Below are 23,347 nucleotides of genomic sequence, written 5' to 3'. Positions count from 1 at the left end.
TTTGTACGATCCTCCGCTCTACACCATAGTGTGTCATTCTCTCCATGCTCTGCTCCTTTATTATTTTCACACAGATTGTGAAAAGTCATTGATGCGTGCTACATACAGTGAAAGCTCTCTCACAGATGGTAAATTATTTAGTTCCTGTGGATCTTTTGCTTCCTCTAGTGCTGAACATGACATGCTGCATGCTGCAAAGACTGATGATGAGGTTGGGAATCAAACTGTAGTTCTCTCTTACGACAGAAGAGGGCACTCTTCACCAGTGGTAAAGAAAACCACAAGGTTTATTAAAAAAAAGAAAATCTCCAGCTCAACTCACTCTGCTGGTCTCAAACTGGGGTTGCATGTGTGTTTTTGCATGTTGTGCTGTTTAAACCTGCAGTCAGCCTTGAAATATTATTATTATTGTTATTATTAGTTTTTAAATTAAAAAAAGTGATCATGAGTTGTGATACTTCCCAGTTGCTTCCAAAATAAAGGACTGTGTTTCAAGAATTTTCCTCAGTGAAGCAGTAAAGTGTTATCATGTTGAACACCTGTTTTTTGTTTGTCTTTCTCTCTTTTTTATTACACACCTCAAACTCGTCTGGCTGGGTCATTTGACTGTCAGCTATATGAAAACACCAGTGAAACACAGAACCCTTGTAGGACTGCATTTTACTGAGCAATCTCCATTTAACCTTGGTAGAAAACATTTGTCTAGTAAAAGTAAGTTAAAGTTTGTTTATTTCCTTACAGTTAAAATGATCACACTTATGACACCACAGATGTTTTTGAGACTCATTTTATTGTTTGGATGGTTAAAATTCACCAGTAAATGAAATGTGGCTCATTGATGAGTGAATCTATGAGATGATGACGTCTTCCTTCCTGCTCTGGAGTCTGGCACATCTCACTGTGTGGAAGCGGAGACCACCTTCCCATCAACCAACTCCTGGACTATCACCACCCTCTTGGTTGTAGTGGTTGTGGAGACACTGTTGACCAATCAGAAAACAAAGATCAGACAGGCAGGTGGCCATCTTGTAATTCAGCAAAAAAAAAAAAAAAGAAAAAGAAAAAGAAAAAAACAATCAGCAAACTTTAAAGCTTTGCTAACATTTTTTGATATTTTAAATTCTACAGTTTTCAATAATATGATGCACTTAGACTTTAACAGAGACAAACCAGTATAGTATTTAAAGTCAAAGTGCCAATCCTCCAATGAGGCAGAGCTTCCAAAACCACCACCTTTAAATGAAAGTATAATCCACTTTACCTGGCAATCTCTCCGTCCAGCAGCCTTCTGTATTCGGCGATCTCCAGCTCCAGCCTGGTCTTGATATCCAGCAGGTCGGCGTACATCTGCTTCTGGTGCTGCAGGTCGGCCCTCAGCTGGGCCAGCTGCTCCTCCAGGCCGAGCACCTGTCCCTGGTAGGCCGCCAGCATGTTGCCGTACCTGCTCTTGGTTTCTGCCAGAGTTCCCTCCAGAGATGCTTTCTGTTGGGAAAACAGAAGAAAGACTCAAACTGTGCGATTTCTTAAAGGACCGATCAGTCAAATTGTAATGTAGTGAGAAATTGTTTTGGGCTCCAGAGATGCTTTGTGCATGGAAAGTGATGACAAATGCACATTTACCATGAATTTACTGTGACTTTTCATATAAACCCTTAGAATATGGGTGCAGAAAAACAAAATTCTGATTCTCCGAAGACACAAGCGGGACTTTAAGTTGATACTGAAGCCATGTGTATAATTTTCCACATAAAATTTACATACCATGCTGAGTTGGGCCTGCAGCTCGATCTCCAGGCTCTGCAGGGTTTGTCTGACTGTGGTGATCTCAGACTTGGACAACTGGAGGGTCTCGGTGCTCAGAGCCACTTCCTTATTCAGTTCACTGCTCTGTGGATTGAAGCAAACCACAAGTCATTATCATGATCATACCAGTCAGCAGGGTGGGACGCTTTTCACCAATGAACAAAGTGTCAGGTCAATACCTTAGCCTGGAACCAGGCCTCCAGGTCTCTGCGGTTCTTGGCGGCGACGCTCTCGTAGTGCTCTCTGATTCCAGCCATGACAGCAGACAGATCCTCCTGAGGAGCAGCGTCCACCTCCACATTCACCTTCAGTCCCACCTGGGCGCGCAGAGCCAGCAGGTCCTGCAGGAGCATCAGCACACATCAACACATCAGCACCAATCAACAGCCTCTCCATCATGGCTGACTGTCCTCTCTAAACCAGGAACTGAAAATGTGCCATCAACACAGGTTGCAGTTTCCTTTATCTACTTATTTGTGGTGCTATCGTTTGTGGAAATGAGCTATAGTCTTAATCATCTTGTCTAAGCTGCTGATTCAGGTGTGAGAGGTGATTTAACCTCCTCGTGGTTCTTCTTCATGAGGAAGAGGTCCTCCTTCAGCCCCTCGACCTGCATCTCCAGGTCGGACTTGGCCAGGGTGAGCTGGTCCCTCACACCCTTCAGCATGGCGATGTCGGCATCCACGGACTGACGCATGGCCAGCTCGTGATCATGCCTGCAAATATATAAAGACAGCAGGCCTTGACATAAAAAAAAAACAAAAACAAAACTACAAAACATAGCATTTTATTACTCAGTTGAATCTATGCTCCTATGGTAGAATCATATTAATACTAGAGTTTCTTAAGATACATTAACATTAAACTTTATTGATGCCTAGAGGTGAAATATAGATGTTGCTTGAGCAAAATAAGTGGATTCACACCGACCTGTCTCTGAAGTCATCTGCAGCCAGCTTAGCATTGTCAATGGCCAGGTGGATTGCTGCGTTGTTACGAGCACCATCATACATCTGAGGGGAGAATAAAGGAGAAAATATGTTTGAAAAACCAGCAATCTGACTGGACAGGACATTTCATTAGATGTGAAATTGGCCAATAACGAAAGAACGATATGAGTGTAAATAGCTGAAATGCTCATATAAATGTTAGAAATCAGACAAATTGTACCACTTCCCAATTGATGAACAACTGAAAAAACAATGGAGAGTGACATTGGGCCATATTTCAAGGTACAACAACATATTTGATCACCCGTTAACTAACGCTAGACAACAACTAACGTTAGTTTTCAACCACTATTAAGCTAACATTGCCATGTCCTAGTGTAAGATGATATGATAGGAATGTCGATAAATTTTGATATCAATGAACCCCTTAGACTCAGTTTTTCTGTTAGCTAAAGTCAAGTGATCAAATGTGTTGTTTTACTTTTAATCACAGCCCGATGTCCCTCCAGATCCATTGTTTTCTCAGTTACTGATCAGTTAGGATGCGGTAGAACCATAAAGTACTGATCCCTTATGTTTATTAGATATGCAACCGGAACACAACAGTACAGTATTATCTTTTTGATCACAGCGTTTGAGCTTCCTATCCAGAGTGTGATTCAGATGAAGATGACCGCTGTGTGAATATGGTCTAAATGGTCTAAAGCTAATGTATTTCCTTTGAGCTTGACTTGGTTTTCCTCGACTGCATTTAGTTTTGGTCAGCAGTAGTACTGCTAAACTTTATGATATTAATGTTCTTCTTTGGCTCTGCCCACTGATGTTCAGCTCAACTAATGAAAATATTTCTCCTTCCAGATCTGCTTTGCCTCTGAAAAATGTAAGCTTAAAATACTGTTTGGCACTGTTTTCTTCTCAGTTGTGGAAACCAGCATGTGCGTGTGTCTCCCGGCTCTTACCTGTTCCTCCAACAACTCGATTCTCAACTTGAATTCAGTGTGGTCGTGCATCTCAGGAGCTGCTCTGCTGTCCAGGAACTGCCTGATCTTCAGCTCCAGTTCAGCATTGGCCTTCTCCAGGTTGCGGACCTTCTCCAGGTAGGAGGCCAGGCGGTCGTTCAGGTTCTGCATGGTGGCCCTCTTGTTGTCAGACACATTGATGGCGTCGGCCAGGCTGAAACCTGCTGCGTTGCCACCGGCGGCGGCAGATGAGAAGCTGGCAGAGGATTGGGAGATGCGGACTCCAGATCCCCCTGCTCCACCGTAAACACTGCCGGCTCTCATGGCGCTGATGCGGCGAGAAGAAGGCACCATCATGACGGAGCTCCTCATGGGGGAGGCAGAGGACATGTAACTGCTGCGGCTGGAGAAGGTGGCCATCACTGAAGCTTGGGCTGGTCGGCTGGTGCTGCTGCTCTGGACAGAGAAAACAGGGCTGAGTGAAGACCTGCTGGGACAGAAGGTCCTTTTATACTTTGAAATGAGGGGAGGGGTTCCTGAGCAAGGATGCCGAGCAGGGCAGAGCAAGTTTCTGTTCAACAGATCAGGTCTACGAGGTAATGCAAATGTAACACACATTGTTTGGTGAGTTTTACTTTAGAAATGTAAAACACACTAAATTATCTCCACTCTATCCATTCTTGGTCTATCAGATTAGACTCATGGGTTTCTCCCATGTGCCTCCTGGCAATGTGGAGGGCTGTGGCAGGACAGCTACAGGTTTTAGAGCATGCGTCTTTGCCTGATCAACTGGTCCTATTAAAGTTTCAGTCCACATTCATCGCCTGAAGCCCAACATCAACACACCCTCATGAAACAACTACATTCACAGGCAACTGCTCAAGGGTGATTACTGCAGCAGGCTCCACACAAACACTTTAACACACATTATGGCCCTGCTCACACTTGGTTTGACATGTGTGTCATGTGATCTGATAACGCAGCACGTCCAGGTGTGAATGGGGTTCAGTGAGATGACCTGATCACTTTAATCACGTTCAGAGGTGGTCAGCGTTGCATTTTACCACATGGCATTTGGATTATGAACCCTAATGCATCCACATGCCCCAATAGTGTCAGAATACCAACCCGCCACTTTGTAGAGGGAAGGCATATTTGATGGAGCCAGCTGTTGGCTATGAAAGTAAAAATTGAAGTTTTTGTGGTTAGATGGGGGGTGTCTTTGTCAGGTAATCCTAAAAAGAGAGTTTAGGCACAACTGCTTTGTTTATGGGCCAGAGGTAGGGCCCATTTTGGGATGGTCTGAAGGCCTATTGCAAATATGATCACAAGTCACTAAGGACACATTTGAGATGCAAGACAACAGCAGGTGTGAAAGGTGATCTGTCTCAGTCGTCCACGTGTGATCGAATCAGCTGACAGAGGCTTCGAAAGTCTGAACGGAGCCCATGTTGACTGACACATGTCACTGGCTGCTGGTGTGAAGTGACCAACAGAGAACTTGAAGCAGTTGCAAGTGTTAGTTCACACATGCCTCACCTCATCATAACAGCAGCATTTGGAGTACATTGTTATGTATATTTTGTATGAAAATGTTTGTTATATGATGTGAGTTTGTTGTTTTAATGTTTTCCTGGCCAGGGCCTACAGATGCAAATTAGCTAATTCTGGCTGAGCTGCTGTCCACACTTGACAACATTTCTGCTTTGTCGCTGCATATGTTAGTGTTTTTCATTTGCATCTTTTTACATTGAATTTGTGTTTGATAATGTGCATTAATTATACTAGGTTTTTACATCATTTTACATCATAATTGTATTCATTTTCGCAACAAAGAGGTTATGAACCAACAGTCAGCTGAAAAAGAGGAGCACTGAATACACTTGGTTCACCTCAGTGGACTGTAATGGTAAGAAGTGGATTGTTGACTGCGGCAGCAGCAGTTGTGGTGGATTGTGTTTGTATGTCCTCTTGTGTATGTAGCGGTGTATATCCATCGTATGGAGAGTGACCTTACTGCCCTCCTTGTTCTGTCTCTCATTGACCTCCAAAGTTGCTTACAATAATAAGAACAATCAGAAAAATATACCACACCACAAGAGCAATGGCAAAATCAACCTCTGCTATGGCGATGTGAAAACTGGGCATAGTGTTAGTTCAGGCAGGCCACAAAGAGAGCCATACCACCAGATTTAGGTTTTCTTTGACTAAACTGGTCCTGACGGAAATGCAAATAAACCACATGAGAAACAGCCCTTAAACATGTCTGACCACTATGCTAGTTAGTTCCTGCCTGATGCATTAAGCTTCAAAGGGAGGGTGTGGTCAGAAAACAGGTTCAGCAGTGTAATGAGGAGGCTGCTGAGACCCTGTGAGCCTCTAATGGATGCACTGACTGGGAGGCGTTTGTATGTTGAACCAGAAGAGGCTTTCATCACTGACTGACTATATCCTCCTCTGTGAAGATGATTATCTCAACTAAAAATCACCAGTCTGTTCCCATAGTAAATGCTGTATAATCAAGAATCAGAAAAATAAACTCTGTGAGAAGAAGCTGACCTTTACCGTGTAACAGGACTGAAGAATAAACCAAAAGATACAACAAGGAGCAAAGCCAAGGGTTCCTGGGAAGGCATTAAGTGACCTTAATGGTTACAGTAATTAGTTACAGCATTTCTAATTTATACTGAACTGGCAATGATTGAAGTAATCAAGAATTTGAAAAGGGGATTCAGTGGCATCACTCTCCATTGGATGGACAAACCTGGCACCAACCTCTGCTGTGAAAATTTAGCCTTGATTGATGAAGATTATAGATTTATTTTCAGCAACAAATCAGAAACATGGACAGTACTCGTGTTTCCAAATGACATATATATATATATATATATATATATATATTAACTTTGATTCCTCAGTACTTTATCTCTTCTCCCATGCCTCCCTTTCTTATTCCTGTTTACTGTTTTTCACTGCATTCGCAATATTACCCACCTATCCTTTTCCCAATATCTGGTCAGTTACTTAAGTGGTTGTGCCATACCTCTCTATTTTTAGGATAACCCAACATAGAGATCATCATCTCACCACGGAAATAAAATAAAGAAAAAAAAAAAAAAAAAATGAAACACACATACTTAAATCAAATTTTAACTTCATGTCAACAGTCCAAACTATCAAATGGCCCTTCCTTCTACACAGCGACAGGGTGGTATTCTGATGCTGCTGGATGTAGTTGGACTCACTGGTGTTCAAGCTACAAATGTCATGCCACTCAATGTGTCCCTGACTACTTCTGAATGTGGTTTGAATGATCAGATCACAGTATGTCCCCAAGATACATTGATCTTCCTTTACATCTGTCCTTTAAACATGTCCTGTTAAACATGTACCATGCAAAACTGTATTAAAATGAAGACCATTTTGTCAGTGGAGCCTGAGTCATAACCTCAATCTACCCTTAGTTTTGCCATGTAAACCATCTTGATGTTCAGGCTTCACCCTGTGAATGTGGACTGACAGCAGGACTTGTTGATCAGGTAAACAAGAATGCTCTAAAACCTGCAGCTGACCAAACCCAACCCAACACACTGCCAGGGGGAAGAGGGGTCAAAGGCTTGCGAATGATTTGCTACACCAGGAATGGGGAAAATGGTCATAATAGAGTGTGTTTTACAATCACAAACCCATTGGACCTGCTGGACCTCACCTGTAGAGCGGAAACTTGTTCTGCCCTGGGCTCAGTGGCTACCACCTCGAGGATGTTTGCCATCCCAAGCTCTCCTCCCCCTTCCTCATTTCAAAGTATAAAAGGACCTTCTGTCACTGCAAGTCTTCACTCAGCCCTGTTTTCTCTGTCCAGAGCAGCAGCACCAGCTGACCAGCCCAAGCTTCAGTGATGGCCACCTTCTCCAGCCGCAGCAGCTACGTGTCCACTGCCTCCCCCATGAGGAGCTCCGTCATGATGGCACCTTCTTCTCGCCGCATCGGCGCCATGAGAGCCGGCAGCGTTTATGGTGGAGCAGGAGGATCTGGAGTCCGCATCTCCCAATCCTCTGCCAGCTTCTCCTCCGCTGCTGCTGGTGGCAATGCAGCAGGTTTCAGCCTGGCTGATGCCATCGATGACAACAAGAAGGCCACCATGCAGAACCTGAACGACCGTCTGGCCTCCTACCTGGAGAAGGTCCGCAACCTGGAGAAGGCCAACGCTGAGCTGGAGCTGAAGATCAGGCAGTTCCTGGACAGCAGAACAGCTCCTGCGATGCACGACCACACCAGCTTCAGTGTCAGAATCAAGGACGTTCAGGGTCTGGTAAGAGCACAGCTGAATCCTCAACCAGTAGACACACACATGTTGGTTTCCAAAACTGAGAGGAAAATCATCAACAACAGGTTGGGAACATGCAAAACAGTATTTGCACAAGAGAGCAAGTAGACTAACATTGCTACTAGGTCCAATAACCCTGTAGACGGAAATAATCTCATTGTTGCCCTGCCTACTGTGATCTTGGTGCAAAGGCAACATTTACACTTTGCCACATGGATAATTGTAATCAGATACAAAACATGTGTTCATGGGTGTGTGTGAGCTGGAATATCATTAGCACAAAAGCTTTTGTGATTTGCACCTTGAGACTCGGCAGATAGGGGCCACAAGTGATGTGCAGTGCACCACTTGTCATGTGAATGCTCCACATGTGTGTTTTATGTCATCTGTGAAAAAAAAGGAAACCTGGTCTACATGTCAGGCTGTACATTTTATCGCAGACTAATCACCATGCATTTGCATAAAAACACAGTTCATCAACAAGTTGTGTATGAAGCCTGTGGTGTTTCTCTTCCAGAGCCACACCTGAGCCTGAAGAGAGTTACCTAAATGAGAAGGAGTTAGTGATGATTTTACTTACTGAAGCTACTGAAATGTTCATCTGTAAAACACCAGATCAAGTTTCAGATATTTCAAATGATGTGACAAACAAATTTTCAGACGTATTTACCCCTGTCCAAAGTCCCAGTTCAAAGTCTTGTTATATTGATACTGGCAGTCAGGCAGCATGTTGTTCATTCAGTGTTTTTTACTTTATTTCCCCACAGATCTTCCTGGCTGCTCGTGACAACGCAGCCCTCGTCCTGGCTATTGACAATGCTCAGCTGGCTGCAGATGACTTCAAAGCCAAGTGAGTGTGAATCTGTATTTTCAGTCGCTCATTTGTGGGCAAACTGCCTGTGTTTTCACTCCAGGATAAATAAAATTTCACCTTTATTTATCTTGAAAAAACAATTTAGAGTAAAAGTCTAGTGTGAATAACAATTTAATTTGAATCATTTAGTCTTAGGAACTTTTTATTCATTCACTGTTCGATGCTGGCAATTCATCATGGTGTTTAGAGCATCAGCATCATCTGAAGCTACAAGTCAATATAACTTGCTGTCATCAGCATAACAGTGACAGCTCACTCCATCATCGGAAATAATTTTTCCATGTGGCAGCATATACAGAAAAAACTGTAAGGGGCCCAGAATAGAACCCTGTGGAATGCCAAAAAGAAATCAGTTTTCAGTGGTTAGTCTCTGGGCATGTTCGTCCACACTGTTCTTGTTGACTTAAAAATGATGTTCAATTATAATAGTGAAATAGTTTGGAGGAGCAACAAACCAAAAGTGTGTTTCTACATTATTTATTGGCTGCTTTAATACTATTTCACATTTTCATAAAGTTTTTCTTTGTTGGACTATATGTCTTTTGCTGTTTGCTGTTTTCACTCTAGGGTCAGTAAAGTGTCATCTTTATTTATCTTAAGAAACTAAATCAGAGTAAAATTCGAGTGTGAATATAAACTGTTTAGAGAAATACATGTTTCAGAGTCACTGAAAAAATTGTTGTTTCTGTTTGAGAGGTCAGGCATTTCCTAAAATACAATAAGTTATTGTAGGAGCTTCTTGATAAAAACAGTCTCACCCCCTGCTGTCGAGAGTCTTTGATAATGCTTTTTTTTTCATTTTGACATTTTTTTCCCCATGGATGGCTGTCTTAGTGTGTTTTTTAATATATTTGCAGGTATGAGCACGAGCTGTCCATGCGCCAGTCTGTGGAGGCTGACATCGCCGGGCTGAAGAGCGTCCTGGGTGAGCTCAACCTGTCCAGGTCTGACCTGGAGGCCCAGATCGAGGGGCTGAGGCAGGAGCTTATCTACATGAAGAAGAACCATGAGGAAGTAAGTCAAGATGGTGGAAGTCAAATTTTCTGAATTTAGTCTAAAACTCCATGGAAATGGCAGAAATTTTCCCAAAATGTAGTAACTTTAGCTTTACACCAAATCATACATGCACACTTATTTCTAGTCATACAACAGAGATTCAGTTCCTGTTGATTGGTGCTGATGTGTTGATGTGTGCTGATGCTCCTGCAGGACCTGCTGGCTCTGCGCGCCCAGGTGGGACTGAAGGTGAATGTGGAGGTGGACGCTGCTCCTCAGGAGGATCTGTCTGCTGTCATGGCTGGAATCAGAGAGCACTACGAGAGCGTCGCCGCCAAGAACCGCAGAGACCTGGAGGCCTGGTTCCAGGCTAAGGTAGGTTTCGCTGTCCTGTTCTTCAACTGCTGTCTTCTCCAGCAGAAACTTCATGGTTGTCATAACTATTTTAAGGTTTCTTTAGCCTTTAGAACTCTGCCACTTTAATAGCCTGTTAAAAAAAAGTAGGTAATTTGATGTTGGGATGGCGACTTTTAGTATTTTGCACAAAATCTAGCTTTTTGAAACTCGGACCAGGCATTTTGTTTAGTGTACTGCTGACTGGTATGATCATGACTTGTGGTTTGCTTCAATCCACAGAGCAGCGAGCTGAATAAGGAAGTGGCTCTGAGCACCGAGACCCTCCAGTTGTCCAAGTCTGAGATCACCACAGTCAGACAAACCTTGCAGAGCCTGGAGATCGAGCTGCAGGCCCAACTCAGCATGGTATGTAAATTTTATGTGGAAAATTATACACATGGCTTCAGTATCAACTTTAAGTCCCACTTGTGTCTTCGGACAATCTGAATTTTGCTTTTCTGCACCCATATTTTAAGGGCTTATATAAAAAGTCACAGAAAATTTATGGTAAATATACTTTCACTTTCCATGCACAAAGTCATTTAAGAAGTCGCACAGTTTGAGTCTTCCTCTTGCTTTCCCAACAGAAAGCATCTCTGGAGGGAACTCTGGCAGAAACCAAGAGCAGGTACGGCAACATGCTGGCGGCCTACCAGGGACAGGTGCTCGGCCTGGAGGAGCAGCTGGCCCAGTTGAGGGCTGACCTGGAGCACCAGAAGCAGATGTATGCTGACCTGCTGGATATCAAGACCAGGCTGGAGCTGGAGATCGCCGAATACAGAAGGCTGCTGGACGGAGAGATTGCCAGGTAAAGTGGATTATACTTTCATTTAAAGGTGGTGGTTTTGGACGCTCTGCCTCATTGGAGGGTTGGCACTTTGACTTTAAATACTATACTGGTTTGTCTGTGTTAAAGTCTAAGTGCATCATATTATTGAACACTCTACAATTAAAAATATCAAAAAAATGTTAAAGTTTGCTGATTGTTTTTTTTTTTCACTGAACTAAAAGATGGCCACCTGCCTGTCTGATCTTTGTTTTCTGATTTGTCAACAGTGTCTCCACAACCACTACAACCAAGAGGGTGGTGATAGTCCAGGAGATGGTTGATGGGAAGGTGGTCGCCTCTTCCACACAGTGAGATGTGCCAGACTCCAGAGCAGGAAGGATAAAGTAAAATCATTGTGTAGATTCACTACTCAATAAGCCACATTTCATTTACTGGCAAATTATACCTTCCGGAAAATAAAACAAATCTCTAAAACATCTGTGATGTCAAATGTGTGATCATTTTAATTGCAAGGAAATATACAAACCATTACTTTAAATTTACCACAATCATCTCACCATAAATACCATATAAAATACTGGAGGGTGAAAGGTAGAAAGAGACAGGAGAGAGATAAGGGGGGAACAAAGGTCTGGGTCCAAAATGCAGTTACATGGTAGGAGTCATGAAGTGAGGAGGTGAGCAGTGGTGTGCACATCAACAAGGAGGTGGGGCCGAATGAGAAGCAGCATCAGAGAGTTGAGTCCACACACTACAAACTACAAGAAGACATTTCAATATATAAGGATTCTCATCAGGTCAAATTATAAGGAGTCATGAAATGAAGCCTATTTGCAGGTTTACATCTAATCATCTCTTTTTTAATGATTTCATTTTTGTAATGAGAAGTTATTTTATAAAGAATAGAAACATCATATTGCTTTTTATTTCTGTGTCTCTACAACATCACCAAGACCAAGACCATCATGCAGGCTTGCCTCAGCGAATGAGGCAAACCTGCCATCTAAATCCTGTAAACTTAGTTAAGTTTGCACTGATGGGTGGCCTTTGATGTTCAATAAAAATGACGTCCAGCAGTGTTTCTATGTTTCACTTGTTTTTTATGGAACTGACAGTCAAAAATGTATGTTCCTTTGTCGAGAATTATCTCCCCTACTAAAAGAAACAAAATGACATACCATCTGCGGAAAAGCTTTGAATCCAACTTATATTTGTATTAAAAAAAAATAGGTTCAAAAATGATTTGGGCTTGTGTGTCTGGTATAGTGCAGATGCAGGGAGTGGCTGAGGAGATGTTCCCACTTTCTTTGGACAGTCCCTTACAGATATTCAACAGAAAGTCAATTGACATACAAGTTTAATACCAGCAAGAGTTCAACAGAATATCAGTAAGGCATAGGCCTAAATGATATTTCAACAACACACTGACATATCTACTGACATTCTGTTGTATGAGGTTGCTGAATTTTAACAAACAGCAGAGTTGACATTATTGCTGTTATTATGAAACCCGCCAGAGTTCTGGGCAAACTATGTCTACAGCAGGGCTACTCAACCTGCCACATGCGGCCCATGCGCCATTTTTATGCGGCCCGCCGCTGTCATGTAATAAAAATATTATTATTCTTTCTAATTATTGACTTTCAGTTTGTGGGCAATTCATTTCAATCACTAACCACAAGAGGGCAATAATGCATAGTCTGTTGCGCTGATGTCATGAATGTCGTGATGTACAAGCCCACGGTTGGGGTAGTGTCGGGAAGCGGAGTGTCAGGTGGAGGGAGGCAGTGTGTACGGAGGCCCCGTGTCGGGAGGCGGTGTGTGGTTTATATAGTCACTTTGTAAGACCAGAGGAAAGTGTGGAGCTAGCTGAGAACATAAGACACCTACACACAGTACAGGGACCAACCAGACTACCAACATCTGATGTATGCATGAACTGAAGATGAACCTGCATATATTTAGAAATTTTAAGATGTATAAACCCATGCATTTCTCAGATTCTGTGCATCTGCCAGACAAATTCTAGTAGACACAACTCAGGTTGATTTTATGGGCTAAATTATAAAGTATAAACTACATTGCAGAGTTGTACTATATACATAAGTAAAACTGCTCCTTTTGAGCAACTTAATGTCATTTTCGGTATACTCTTATTTTGTTGGCTTTTCACCATTTGCTAAAACAGGCTTGACACAAGAAGTAACCCTAACTGCAACCCTGTAGATGTATTTTGCCCAGAACTCTGGTGGGTTTCATAATTACAGCCATGTCAAGTTGGCCAACATGTTTGTTAAAATTCAGCAAATACATACAACAGAATGTCAGTAGATATATCAATATGTTACTAACATACTGCATGTGCGTATGGTATACCAGCTGCACAGTGGCTCAGAGGAAAGCGCTCCAGAGAGTCATCAACAGCGCCCAAAAGACCGTCGGCTGCATTCTCCCCACACTGGAAGATCTACACAGTCCCTGTTGTCTTAAAAAAATCTCAGGACATTATAAAGGACAAAAAAACAAAACAACAAAAAAACAACATTGTTTCAATCATACATACTTTCTCACAGATCTGGTATATAAAGCTTTTTTGAGGCCTTGCTCACAGTTCATTCTGTGGCAGCACGATGGCTAAGCAATATAATGCACGTGAGGCCATAACAGTGATCAGGAGGAGACAAGCCAGGTTGACAGTGAAGAGGCTTTAGAGGAGGAAGTGTCTGAGGTTGAAGATGACACAGAATACAACCCAGAGGAGGAAGACAAATCCACTGATGAGGAAGAAGACCCAGCTGAAGTTGTGGTCACCTTTTGGTTCAAAAATGGGAATTTTTCCTGGACATCCCCACCTGAGAGGAGCAGTCGCCTTCCATGTGAAAATGTCATCAGGATGACACCAGGGCCAACGCGATATGCCATATCCCGGGTGGATGACATAAAGTCCTGTTTCCAACTTTTCCTCACAGACTCCATTGAAACCATTGTCATGAACATGACAAACATGGAGGGGCGAAGGGTTTATGGAGATGCTTGGAAGGAAATAGACCAACCGTAGACAGATATTGAAGCCTACATGGGTGTGTTGATTTTGTGTGGTGTCTACAGATCCCAGAATGAATCTGCATCCAGCTTATAGGATGGAGAATGTGGTCAGGCGATTTTTCACACAACAATGTCTCTGCAGACCTTTCATGTCCTGTCATGTGTGATTCGAGTTGTTAATGTGTATATTCAGTCTAAGGTTCAGACATCACTTTTATAATATAGTTAAGTTTTCCTGTGTATATTTGGGCTTTTGTCTTTACTAAAAAATCATACCAGTCAGTTTTGACTGGGAACACAAAAGATGTTATTTTGTGCCACTATTTAGAAAATTGAAACGGTTTCAAAACAGCATCCCTGGTAAACACTGAAATGAAATACTCATTGATCTGAGTATTATATCTATATAATGTTTTTATTCCCTAAAAACGTTGTATGACCTCAGGTAAATTAGGCCTACAGCACATACATAGCAAAGTTCAAACTTGTAATTTTCACAAGAACTGAAGTTGATAAAAAGATCTAACACAACATTAGGTCATAAAATATGTATCATTGTGGATTTATAATCAAATACAATGTTCCCGGTCACATGTGACCGGGAACAAACACAACAGGAGGGTCAAATACAAATATGTCAACTTATATTTAAATAGAAATAGAAGTCTGGCCACCCATCAGTGCAAACTTAACTAAGTTTACAGGATTTAGATGACAGGTTTGCCTCATTTGCTGAGGCAAGCCTGCATGATGGCCTTGGTCTTGGTGATGTTGTAGAGACAGAGAAATAAAAAGCAATATTATGTTTCTATTCTTTATAAAATTTCTTCTCATTACAGAGAGATTGTTAAAAAAGAGATGACTAGATGTAAACCTGCAAATATGCTTCATTTCATGACTCCTTATGATTTGACCTGATGAGAGTCCTTATAGATTGAAATGTCTTCTTGAAGTTTGTAGTGTGTGGACTCTTTCTACCATCAACCCTCCAGTATTTTATATGGCAACCATGGTGAGATGGTTGTGGTTAATTTAAAATCATAGTTTGGATATTTCCTTGCAGTTAAAATGATCACACATTTGACACCACAGATGTTTTAGAGATTTGTTTTATTTTTCGGAAGGTATAATTTGCCAGTAAATGAAATGTGGCTTATTGAGGAGTGAATCTGCACGATGAATTTACTTTATCCTTCCTGCTCTGGAGTCTGGCACATCTCACTGTGTGGAAGAGGAGACCACATTCCCATCAACCAACTCTTGGACTATCACCACCCTCTTGGTTGTAGTGGTTGTGGAGACACTGTTGGCCAATCAGAAAACAAAGATTAGACAGGCAGTCACATAAATCAGAATAACTGGGAACCCATCAACCAAGTGCATCATAGACTCTGCAGACCCTGCAGAGCCTGGAGATCAAGCCTGTCGCTCGATCTCTTTTGTATTTTTGTTGTGTCATATTTTGTTGGTAAATCAGAATGAGCCACACTGAGGATCAGGTTGTCCTCCAATGAGGCAGAGCTTCCAAAACCACCACCTTTAAATGAAAGTACAATCCACTTTACCTGGCAATCTCTCCATCCAGCAGCCTTCTGTATTCGGCGATCTCCAGCTCCAGCCTGGTCTTGATATCCAGCAGGTCGGCGTACATCTGCCTCTGCTGCTGCAGGTCGGCCCTCAGCTGGGCCAGCTGCTCCTCCAGGCCGAGCACCTGTCCCTGGTAGGCCGCCAGCATGTTGCCGTACCTGCTCTTGGTTTCTGCCAGAGTTCCCTCCAGAGACGCTTTCTGTTGGGAAAACAGGAGAAAGACTCAAACTGTGCGACTTCTTAAAGTTAAAGTTAAAGTTAAAGAATATTTACCATGAATTTACTGTTACTTATCATGTAAGCCCTTAAAATATGGGTGCAGAAAAACAAAATTCAGATTGTCCGAAGACACAAGTGACACTTCAAGTTGATACTGAAGCCATGTGTATAATCTTCCACATAAAATTTACATACCATGCTGAGTTGGGCCTGCAGCTCGATCTCCAGGCTCAGCAGGGTTTGTCTGACTGTGGTGATCTCAGACTTGGACAACTGGAGGGTCTCGGTGCTCAGAGCCACTTCCTTATTCAGCTCGGTACTCTGTGGATTGAAGCAAACCACAAGTCATGATCATACCAGTCAGCAGTACAGTAAACAAAATGCCTGGTCCCAAATTCAAAAAGCTATATTTTGTTCAATATACTAAAAGTTGCCTTCCCACAATCAAATTACCTACTTTTTTTAACATGCTATTAAAACCACTGATCTTCCTTTGAGTAGCAGAGTTCTAAAGGCTAAAGAAACCTTAAAATAGTTATGACAACCATGAAGTTTCTGCTGGAGAAGACAGCAGCTGAAGAACAGGACAGCGAAACCTACCTTAGCCTGGAACCAGGCCTCCAGGTCTCTGCGGTTCTTGGCGGCGACGCTCTCGTAGTGCTCTCTGATTCCAGCCATGACAGCAGATAGATCCTCCTGAGGAGCAGCGTCCACCTCCACATTCACCTTCAGTCCCACCTGGGTGCGCAGAGCCAGCAGGTCCTGCAGGAGCATCAGCACACATCAACACATCAGCACCAATCAACAGGAACTGAACCTCTGCTGTATGACTAGAAATAAGTGTGCATGTATGATTTGGTGTAAAGCTAAAGTTGCTACATTTTGGGAAAATTTCTCTCATTTCTATGGAGTTTTAGTCTAAATTCAGAAAATTTGACTTCCACCATCTTGACTTACTTCCTCATGGTTCTTCTTCATGTAGATAAGCTCTTGTCTCAGCCCCTCGATCTGGGCCTCCAGGTCAGACCTGGACAGGTTGAGCTCACCCAGGACGCTCTTCAGCCCGGCGATGTCAGCCTCCACAGACTGGCGCATGTCCAGCTCATGCTCATACCTGCAAATATATTAAAAAATACACTCAGACAGACATCCATGGTAAAAAAAAAAAAAAAAATGTCAACCTGAAAAAAGCAGAAAGAGTCTTGACAGCAAGAGGTGAGACTGTTTTCATCAAGGAACTCCTAGAGTAACTTATTGTATTTTAGGAAATACCTGATCTCTCAAACAGAAACAACAATTTTCTCAGTGACTCTGAAACATGTATTTCTCTAAACAGTTTATATTCACGCTAGAATTTTACTCTGATTTAGTTTCTTAAGATAAATAAAGATGACACTTTACTGACCCTGGAGTGAAAACAGCAAATAGCAAAAGACATATAGTCCAACAAAGAAAAACTTTATGTAAATGTGAAATAGGATTAAAGCAGCCAATAAATAATGTAGAAACACACTTTTGGTTTTCTGCTCCTCTAAACTATTTCACTATTATAATTGAACATCATTTTTAAGTCAACAGGAACAGTGTGGACGAACATGCCCAGAGACTAACCACTGAAAACTGATCTCTTTTTGGCATTCCACAGGGTTCTATTCTGGGCCCCTTACAGTTTTTTCTGTATATGCTGCCACATGGAAAAATTATTTCCGATGATGGAGTGAGCTGTCACTGTTATGCTGATGACAGCAAGTTATATTGACTTGTAGCTGCAGATGATGCTGATGCTCTAAACACCATGATGAATTGCCAGCATCGAACAGTGAATGAATAAAAAGTTCCTAAGACTTAATGATTCAAACTAAATAGTTATTCACACTAGACTTTTACTCTAAATAAGTTTTTTCAAGATAAAGATGAAACTTTATTCATCCAGGAGTGAAAACACAGGCAGTTTGCCCACAAATGAGCGACTGAAAATACAGATTCACACTCACTTGACTTTGAAGTCATCTGCAGCCAGCTGAGCATTGTCAATAGCCAGGACGAGGGCTGCGTTGTCACGAGCAGCCAGGAAGATCTGTGGGGGAATGAAGTAAAAAACACTGAATGAACAACACACTGCCTGACTGCCAGTACCAATATAATAAGACTTTGGACAACAGGGGTAAATATTTCTGAAAATTTGTTTGTTGCATCATTTGAAATATCTGAAACTTGATTTGGTGTTTTACTGCTGAACATTTCAGGCGTTTCACTCAGTTAAATCATCACTAAGCCCTTCTCATTAAAGTAACTCTCTTCAGGCTCAGGTGTGGCTCTGCAAGAGAAACACCACAGGCTTCATACACAACTTGTTGTTGAACTGTGTTTTTATGCAAATGCATGATGACTAGTCTGCGATAAAATGTACATCCTGACATGTAGACCAGGTTTCCTTTTTGTCACAGATGACATAAAACACTAATCTGGAGCATTCACATGAGAAGTGGTGCACTGCACATGACTTGTGGCCCCTATCTGCTGAGTCGCAAGGTGCAAATCGCAAAAGATCTTGTGCTAATGATATTCCAGCTCAAACACACCCATGAACACATTTTGCATTTGATTACAATTATCCATGTGGCAAAGTGTAAATGTTGCCTTTGCACCAAGACCATTATTGGACCTAGTAGCAATGTTAGTCTACTTGCTCTCCTGTGCAAATACTGTTTTGCATGTTCCCGACTTGTTGTTGATGACTTTCCTCTCAGTTTTGGAAACCAAAATGTGTGTGTCTACTGGTTGAGAATTCTGCTGTGCTCTTACCAGACCCTGAACGTCCTTGATTCTGACACTGAAGCTGGTGTGGTCGTGCATCGCAGGAGCTGTTCTGCTGTCCAGGAACTGCCTAATCTTCAGCTCCAGCTCAGCATTGGCCTTCTCCAGGTTGCGGACCTTCTCCAGGTAGGAGGCCAGACGGTCATTCAGATTTTGCATGGTGGCCTTCTTGTTGTCATCGATGGCATCGGCCAGGTTGAAACCTGCTGCATTGCCACCGGCGGCAGCGGAGGAGAAGCTGGCAGAGGATTGGGAGATGCGGACTCCAGATCCTCCTGCTCCACCGTAAACGCTGCCGGCTCTCATGGCGCCGATGCGGCGAGAAGAAGGTGCCATCATGACGGAGCTCCTCATGGGGGAGGCAGTGGACACGTAGCTGCTGCGGCTGGAGAAGGTGGCCATCACTGAGGCTTGGGCTGGTCAGCTGGTGCTGCTGCTCTGGACAGAGAAAACAGGGCTGAGTGAAGACTTGCTGTGACAGAAGGTCCTTTTATACTTTGAAATGAGGAAGGGGGAGGAGAGTTTGGAATGGCAAACATCCTCGAGGGGGTAGCTACTGAGCCCAGGGCAGAACAAGTTTCCACTCAACAGGTGAGGTCCAGCAGGTCCAATGAGTTTGTGAATATAAAACACACTCCATTATGACCACTTTCCCCATTGTTGGTGTAGCAAATCATTCGCAAGCCTTTGACCCCTCTTCCCCCTGGCAGTGTGTTGGGTTGGGTTTGGTCAGCTGCAGGTTTTAGAGCATTCTTGTTTACCTGATCAACAAGTCCTGCTGTCAGTCCACATTCACAGGGTGAAGCCGAACATCAAGATGGTTTACATGGAAAAACTAAGGGTAGATTGAGGTAATGACTCAGGCTCCACTGACAAAAGGGTCTTCAGTTTAATACAGTTTTTCATGGTACATGTTTGACAGGACATGTTAAAAGGATAGATGTAAAGGAAGATCAATGCATTTTGGAGACACACTGTGATCCGTTCATTCAAACCACATTCAGAGGTGGTCAGGGACACATTGGGTGGCATGACATTTGTAGCTTGAACACCAATGAGTCAATCTACATCCAGCAGCATCAGAATACCACCTTGTCACTGTGTAGAAGGAAGGACCATTTGATAGTTTGGACTGTTGACATGAAATGAAAATTTGAATGAAGTGTGTTTGTGTGTGTGTGTGTGTGTGTGTGTGTGTGTGTTTCATTTTATTTATTTATTTATTTTTGCGGTGAGATGATGATGTCTCTGTTGGGTTATTCTAAAAATAGAGTAAAGTAATGGTCCAGATATTGTGAAAAGGATAGGTGGGTAATATTGTGAATGAAGTGAAAATACAGTAAACAGGAGTAAGAAAGGGAAGAATGGGAGAGGAGATAAAGTATTGAAGAATCAAAGTTTTAAAAAATATATAATTAATTTGGAAACACGTATGCTTTCTATATTGGACAATGTTTCTGATTTGTTGCTGAAAATAAATCTATAATCTTCATCAATCAAGGCTAAATTTGTCAAAAGTTGTCACCATTCATAAACCACAGAACTGATCATTGGCTTTGAAAAGCAAACATTTCACTGGGGAAAATTTTCCCTGGCGGAGGGAGTTTTTCACTCTGCCCAATTTCAAGTCATCAAAACACAACAGTGCTGCTGCTTTTAGGAAAAATTAATATGAAGGACTTTATTATGGTGATGCAATAGTGGTGTGATGAAAGTTTGACCCAAAGTTTCTGAAAGTTTATTTTCATATCAGAGTGGAATGAATGGAAACCAAGGCTGAAGGAAAAGGAGGAAAAATTATATGGCAGCTCTAAAATAACACTGTTCTCTTTGGGAAAAGATTAGCAAAAATGTGCAGTATATAAAATTAGAAGACATTACACTAACCATGCAGAATTACTGTTATGGTCCTTTAATTCTTTTAGTAGATTAATCAAATAGAGTAATCCAACACATGAGAGAAAGTGATTGGCCAAGAGAACTGTGTTTAGATGAATGTGGAATGCCGCTCAGACTGGATTGTGATATCAGCAACAGCGATCAACGGCACAGAGGCAGGCTGTGTGTTTAGGTACATGAAGCATGGTATAAAACTGTTAACATCAAAGCCAAAACACCATTTAAATATATGGAAAAGTACACCCACTTCCTATTTAGTGACCTACCCAGCTTCTTAATAGTAACATCAACTACCACTACAGCACTGTGTTGAGTTATTGTTTGCATGTAATTTTCATAGCAGAGGTTGTTGCCAAGTGTGTCCATCACATGGAATGTGATGCTACTGAATCCCCTTTTCGAATTCTTGATTACCTCAACAGTTGCCAGTCCAGTATAAATTAGAAATATGTAATAAATGTGCCATCAGAGGGGATGAGACAATCAACCTGCAATGTGAAAAATGCAAATAAACCACACCAGAAACAGCCTTCAACCATGTCACATATCACTATGCTATTCAGTACCTGCCTGAGGAACAAAGCCACAAAGGGAGGGCGTGGTCAGAAAACAGGTTCAGCAGTGGAATGAGGAGGCTACCGAGTAGGGTTGGGTATCGGTTGGGTTTTATCCGATACCGGTGCCTACTCGGTATTTTTTGAAACGGTTCTGGTGCTTAAACGGTTCTCGAACCGGTACTTAAAAAAATGAAAATGCACGCACAAGGGAGTACTTTTTATTACGGATCTTTTGTAGCACAGAGGAGATATGTTGCTCAAACACTCGGTATGTAGTCTTAGTGTATGTTTATGAGTTGTAGAACATAATAAATTATCTTGAAGGAGTAGATGTTTACCAGTAAGCTTGACTCCAGTAATTTAACAATATGTTAAATTATTATTTGTTTTAAAAATGTAATTTACTTATCAAACAGACCTTACAATTCAACTACCAGTGAATGAGCAGGAGTATGCCTGTGATAACATAGATTGAATATGAAAAATAAGCCGAAGTGATACCACTTCTCTGAATAGACAAGCTAAGCCAGTGTGCTGCTGTTAACCAGTGAAAATAGAGTGGAGTGGCAACTCTTCACTTTGTTACACAATCCATGTCAGTGTGCTGCTGTAGCCTGGAAATTTTCTTTGCCTTTTGGACTTGTATGGTGCTGGTGCAGTTCTTTCTTCTTCTTCTTCTCCTTCTTCTTCTTCTTCTTCTTCTTCTTCTTCTTATTATTTGGCTAATTCTGCGATTCAGTGTTGGCAGAAATTATAAGGCCCTAGTTAGCATCCCTGTCACTATCGGCTCTGATCAACAAGTGTGCTGAGCAGCGGCGCTGACGTCACGTTCAACAACCGCAAGTTGACGCCACAACACCAGCGGCCGGCACCAAAATTTTCGTTCTTATTCGGTCTCGTTACTACCGTTTATGTTGGAACCGGTGCCCTATTGGCACCGCGTTTTGGTACCCAACCCTACTACCCAGACCCTGTGGGCCTCTTATTGCCTCACTGTGTATATATGGATGCAGTCTTGATCGTATCCTAATATGTGAATCTTATCTCAACATATTCACCAGTCTGTTCTCACAGCAAATGCTGGATAACCAAGAATGTGAAAAATAAACTCTGTGAGAAGAAGCTGACCTTTACCATGTAACGGGACTGAAGGTAAAATAAACCAAAATATAACAAGGAACAAAGCCAAGGGTTCCTGGAAAGGCATTAAGACACACTATAGTTATATATAGTCACTTTGTAAGACCAGAGGAAAGTGTGGAGCTAGCTGAGAACATAAGTAGCCTACACACAGTACAGGGACCAACCTGACTACCAACATCTGGCTTCCGATATGGAGATTCATCCACATGGATTTTGAAAGGGCTAAGGGTAGAGTAAATCCTAACAAAGCTCCAGGGCCTCATGTGTAAAACTTTGCTCAGATTTCATCCTGACGTATGCATGAACTGAAGATGAACCTCCATATATTTAGAAATTTTAAGATGCATAAAACCATGCATTTGTCAGATTCTGCACACCTGCCAGACAAATTCCAGTAGACATAACTCAGGTTGATTTTATGGACTAAATTATAGAGTATAAAACTACATTTCAGAGTTGTACTATACATACATAAAATTGCTCCGTTTGAACAACTTAATGAGTGTCATTTTGTGTATATTCTTATTTTCTTGGCTTTTCACCATTAATGTATTTTTCCCAGAACTCTGGTGGACTTCATAATAACAGCAATAATGTTCACTTGGCCGACATGTTTGATGAAATTCAGCAAACTCATACAACAGAATGTCAGTAGATATGTCAATGTGTTGTTGAAATATCATTTAGGCCTATGCCTTATTGATATTCTGCTGAACTCTTGCTGGTATTAAACTTGTATGTCAATTGACTTTCTGTTGAATATCTGTAAGGGACTGTCCAAAGAAAGTGAGACCATCTCCTTAGCCACTTACTGCATCTATACTATGCCAGACAAACTTACAAGCCGAAATCATTTTTGAATCTATTTTTTTTAAACCCTCCTGTTCTGGTGTTCTGGTCAAATCTGACCTATTTACAAGTTTTCTCTCCAAAAAATGCAGTTAATTTCACCTGTTTGTCATAAGGTTCCATGACTTTGTTCACA

The 23,347-nt window shown here is 42.0% G+C and overlaps 2 protein-coding genes and 1 pseudogene across 2 annotated transcripts; 1 reads left to right on the top strand and 2 right to left on the bottom strand.

Moving 5' to 3' along the window:
• Nucleotides 1-895: 895 nt before the first annotated feature.
• Nucleotides 896-4,066, bottom strand: LOC115363845 (keratin, type I cytoskeletal 13-like; annotated as a pseudogene).
• Nucleotides 4,067-7,610: 3,544 nt separating this feature from the next.
• LOC115363844 (keratin, type I cytoskeletal 13-like) lies at nucleotides 7,611-11,117 on the top strand. Its single transcript, XM_030058168.1, has 6 exons — nucleotides 7,611-8,024; nucleotides 8,807-8,889; nucleotides 9,771-9,927; nucleotides 10,123-10,284; nucleotides 10,546-10,671; nucleotides 10,893-11,117. The coding sequence occupies exons 1-6, from the start codon at nucleotides 7,611-7,613 to the stop codon at nucleotides 11,115-11,117; spliced, it is 1,167 nt and encodes a 388-aa protein (XP_029914028.1).
• A 4,203-nt stretch (nucleotides 11,118-15,320) lies between these two features.
• Nucleotides 15,321-19,165, bottom strand: LOC115363841 (keratin, type I cytoskeletal 13-like). The gene is made up of 7 exons (XM_030058166.1): nucleotides 18,752-19,165; nucleotides 17,941-18,023; nucleotides 16,904-17,060; nucleotides 16,547-16,708; nucleotides 16,142-16,267; nucleotides 15,706-15,926; nucleotides 15,321-15,443 (listed from the first exon to the last, which is right to left on the bottom strand). Exons 1-7 carry the CDS (start codon nucleotides 19,163-19,165, stop codon nucleotides 15,359-15,361), a joined length of 1,248 nt encoding a protein of 415 aa, XP_029914026.1. The 3' UTR covers nucleotides 15,321-15,358.
• Nucleotides 19,166-23,347: the final 4,182 nt, after the last annotated feature.

Source organism: Myripristis murdjan, chromosome 8 (genome assembly GCF_902150065.1).
Source record: "Myripristis murdjan chromosome 8, fMyrMur1.1, whole genome shotgun sequence".
Taxonomy (NCBI): domain Eukaryota; kingdom Metazoa; phylum Chordata; class Actinopteri; order Holocentriformes; family Holocentridae; genus Myripristis; species Myripristis murdjan.
The sequence above is the reverse complement of the archived record's forward strand: the minus strand, read 5'-3'. Positions and strand labels throughout refer to the sequence as shown.

Excerpts from the sequence above, each read along its gene's own strand:
- LOC115363844 (XM_030058168.1), top strand. The coding sequence starts at position 7,611 with ATGGCCACCTTCTCCAGCCGCAGCAGCTACGTGTCCACTGCCTCCCCC. Across the intron at positions 8,890-9,770 it reads GCAGATGACTTCAAAGCCAA|GTATGAGCACGAGCTGTCCA; the intron begins GTGAGTGTGAAT and ends ATATATTTGCAG. Across the intron at positions 10,285-10,545 it reads AGGCCTGGTTCCAGGCTAAG|AGCAGCGAGCTGAATAAGGA; the intron begins GTAGGTTTCGCT and ends TTCAATCCACAG.
- LOC115363841 (XM_030058166.1), bottom strand. The coding sequence starts at position 19,165 with ATGGCCACCTTCTCCAGCCGCAGCAGCTACGTGTCCACTGCCTCCCCC. Across the intron at positions 18,024-18,751 it reads TCAAGGACGTTCAGGGTCTG|ATCTTCCTGGCTGCTCGTGA; the intron begins GTAAGAGCACAG and ends ATTCCCCCACAG. Across the intron at positions 16,268-16,546 it reads AGGCCTGGTTCCAGGCTAAG|AGTACCGAGCTGAATAAGGA; the intron begins GTAGGTTTCGCT and ends TTCAATCCACAG.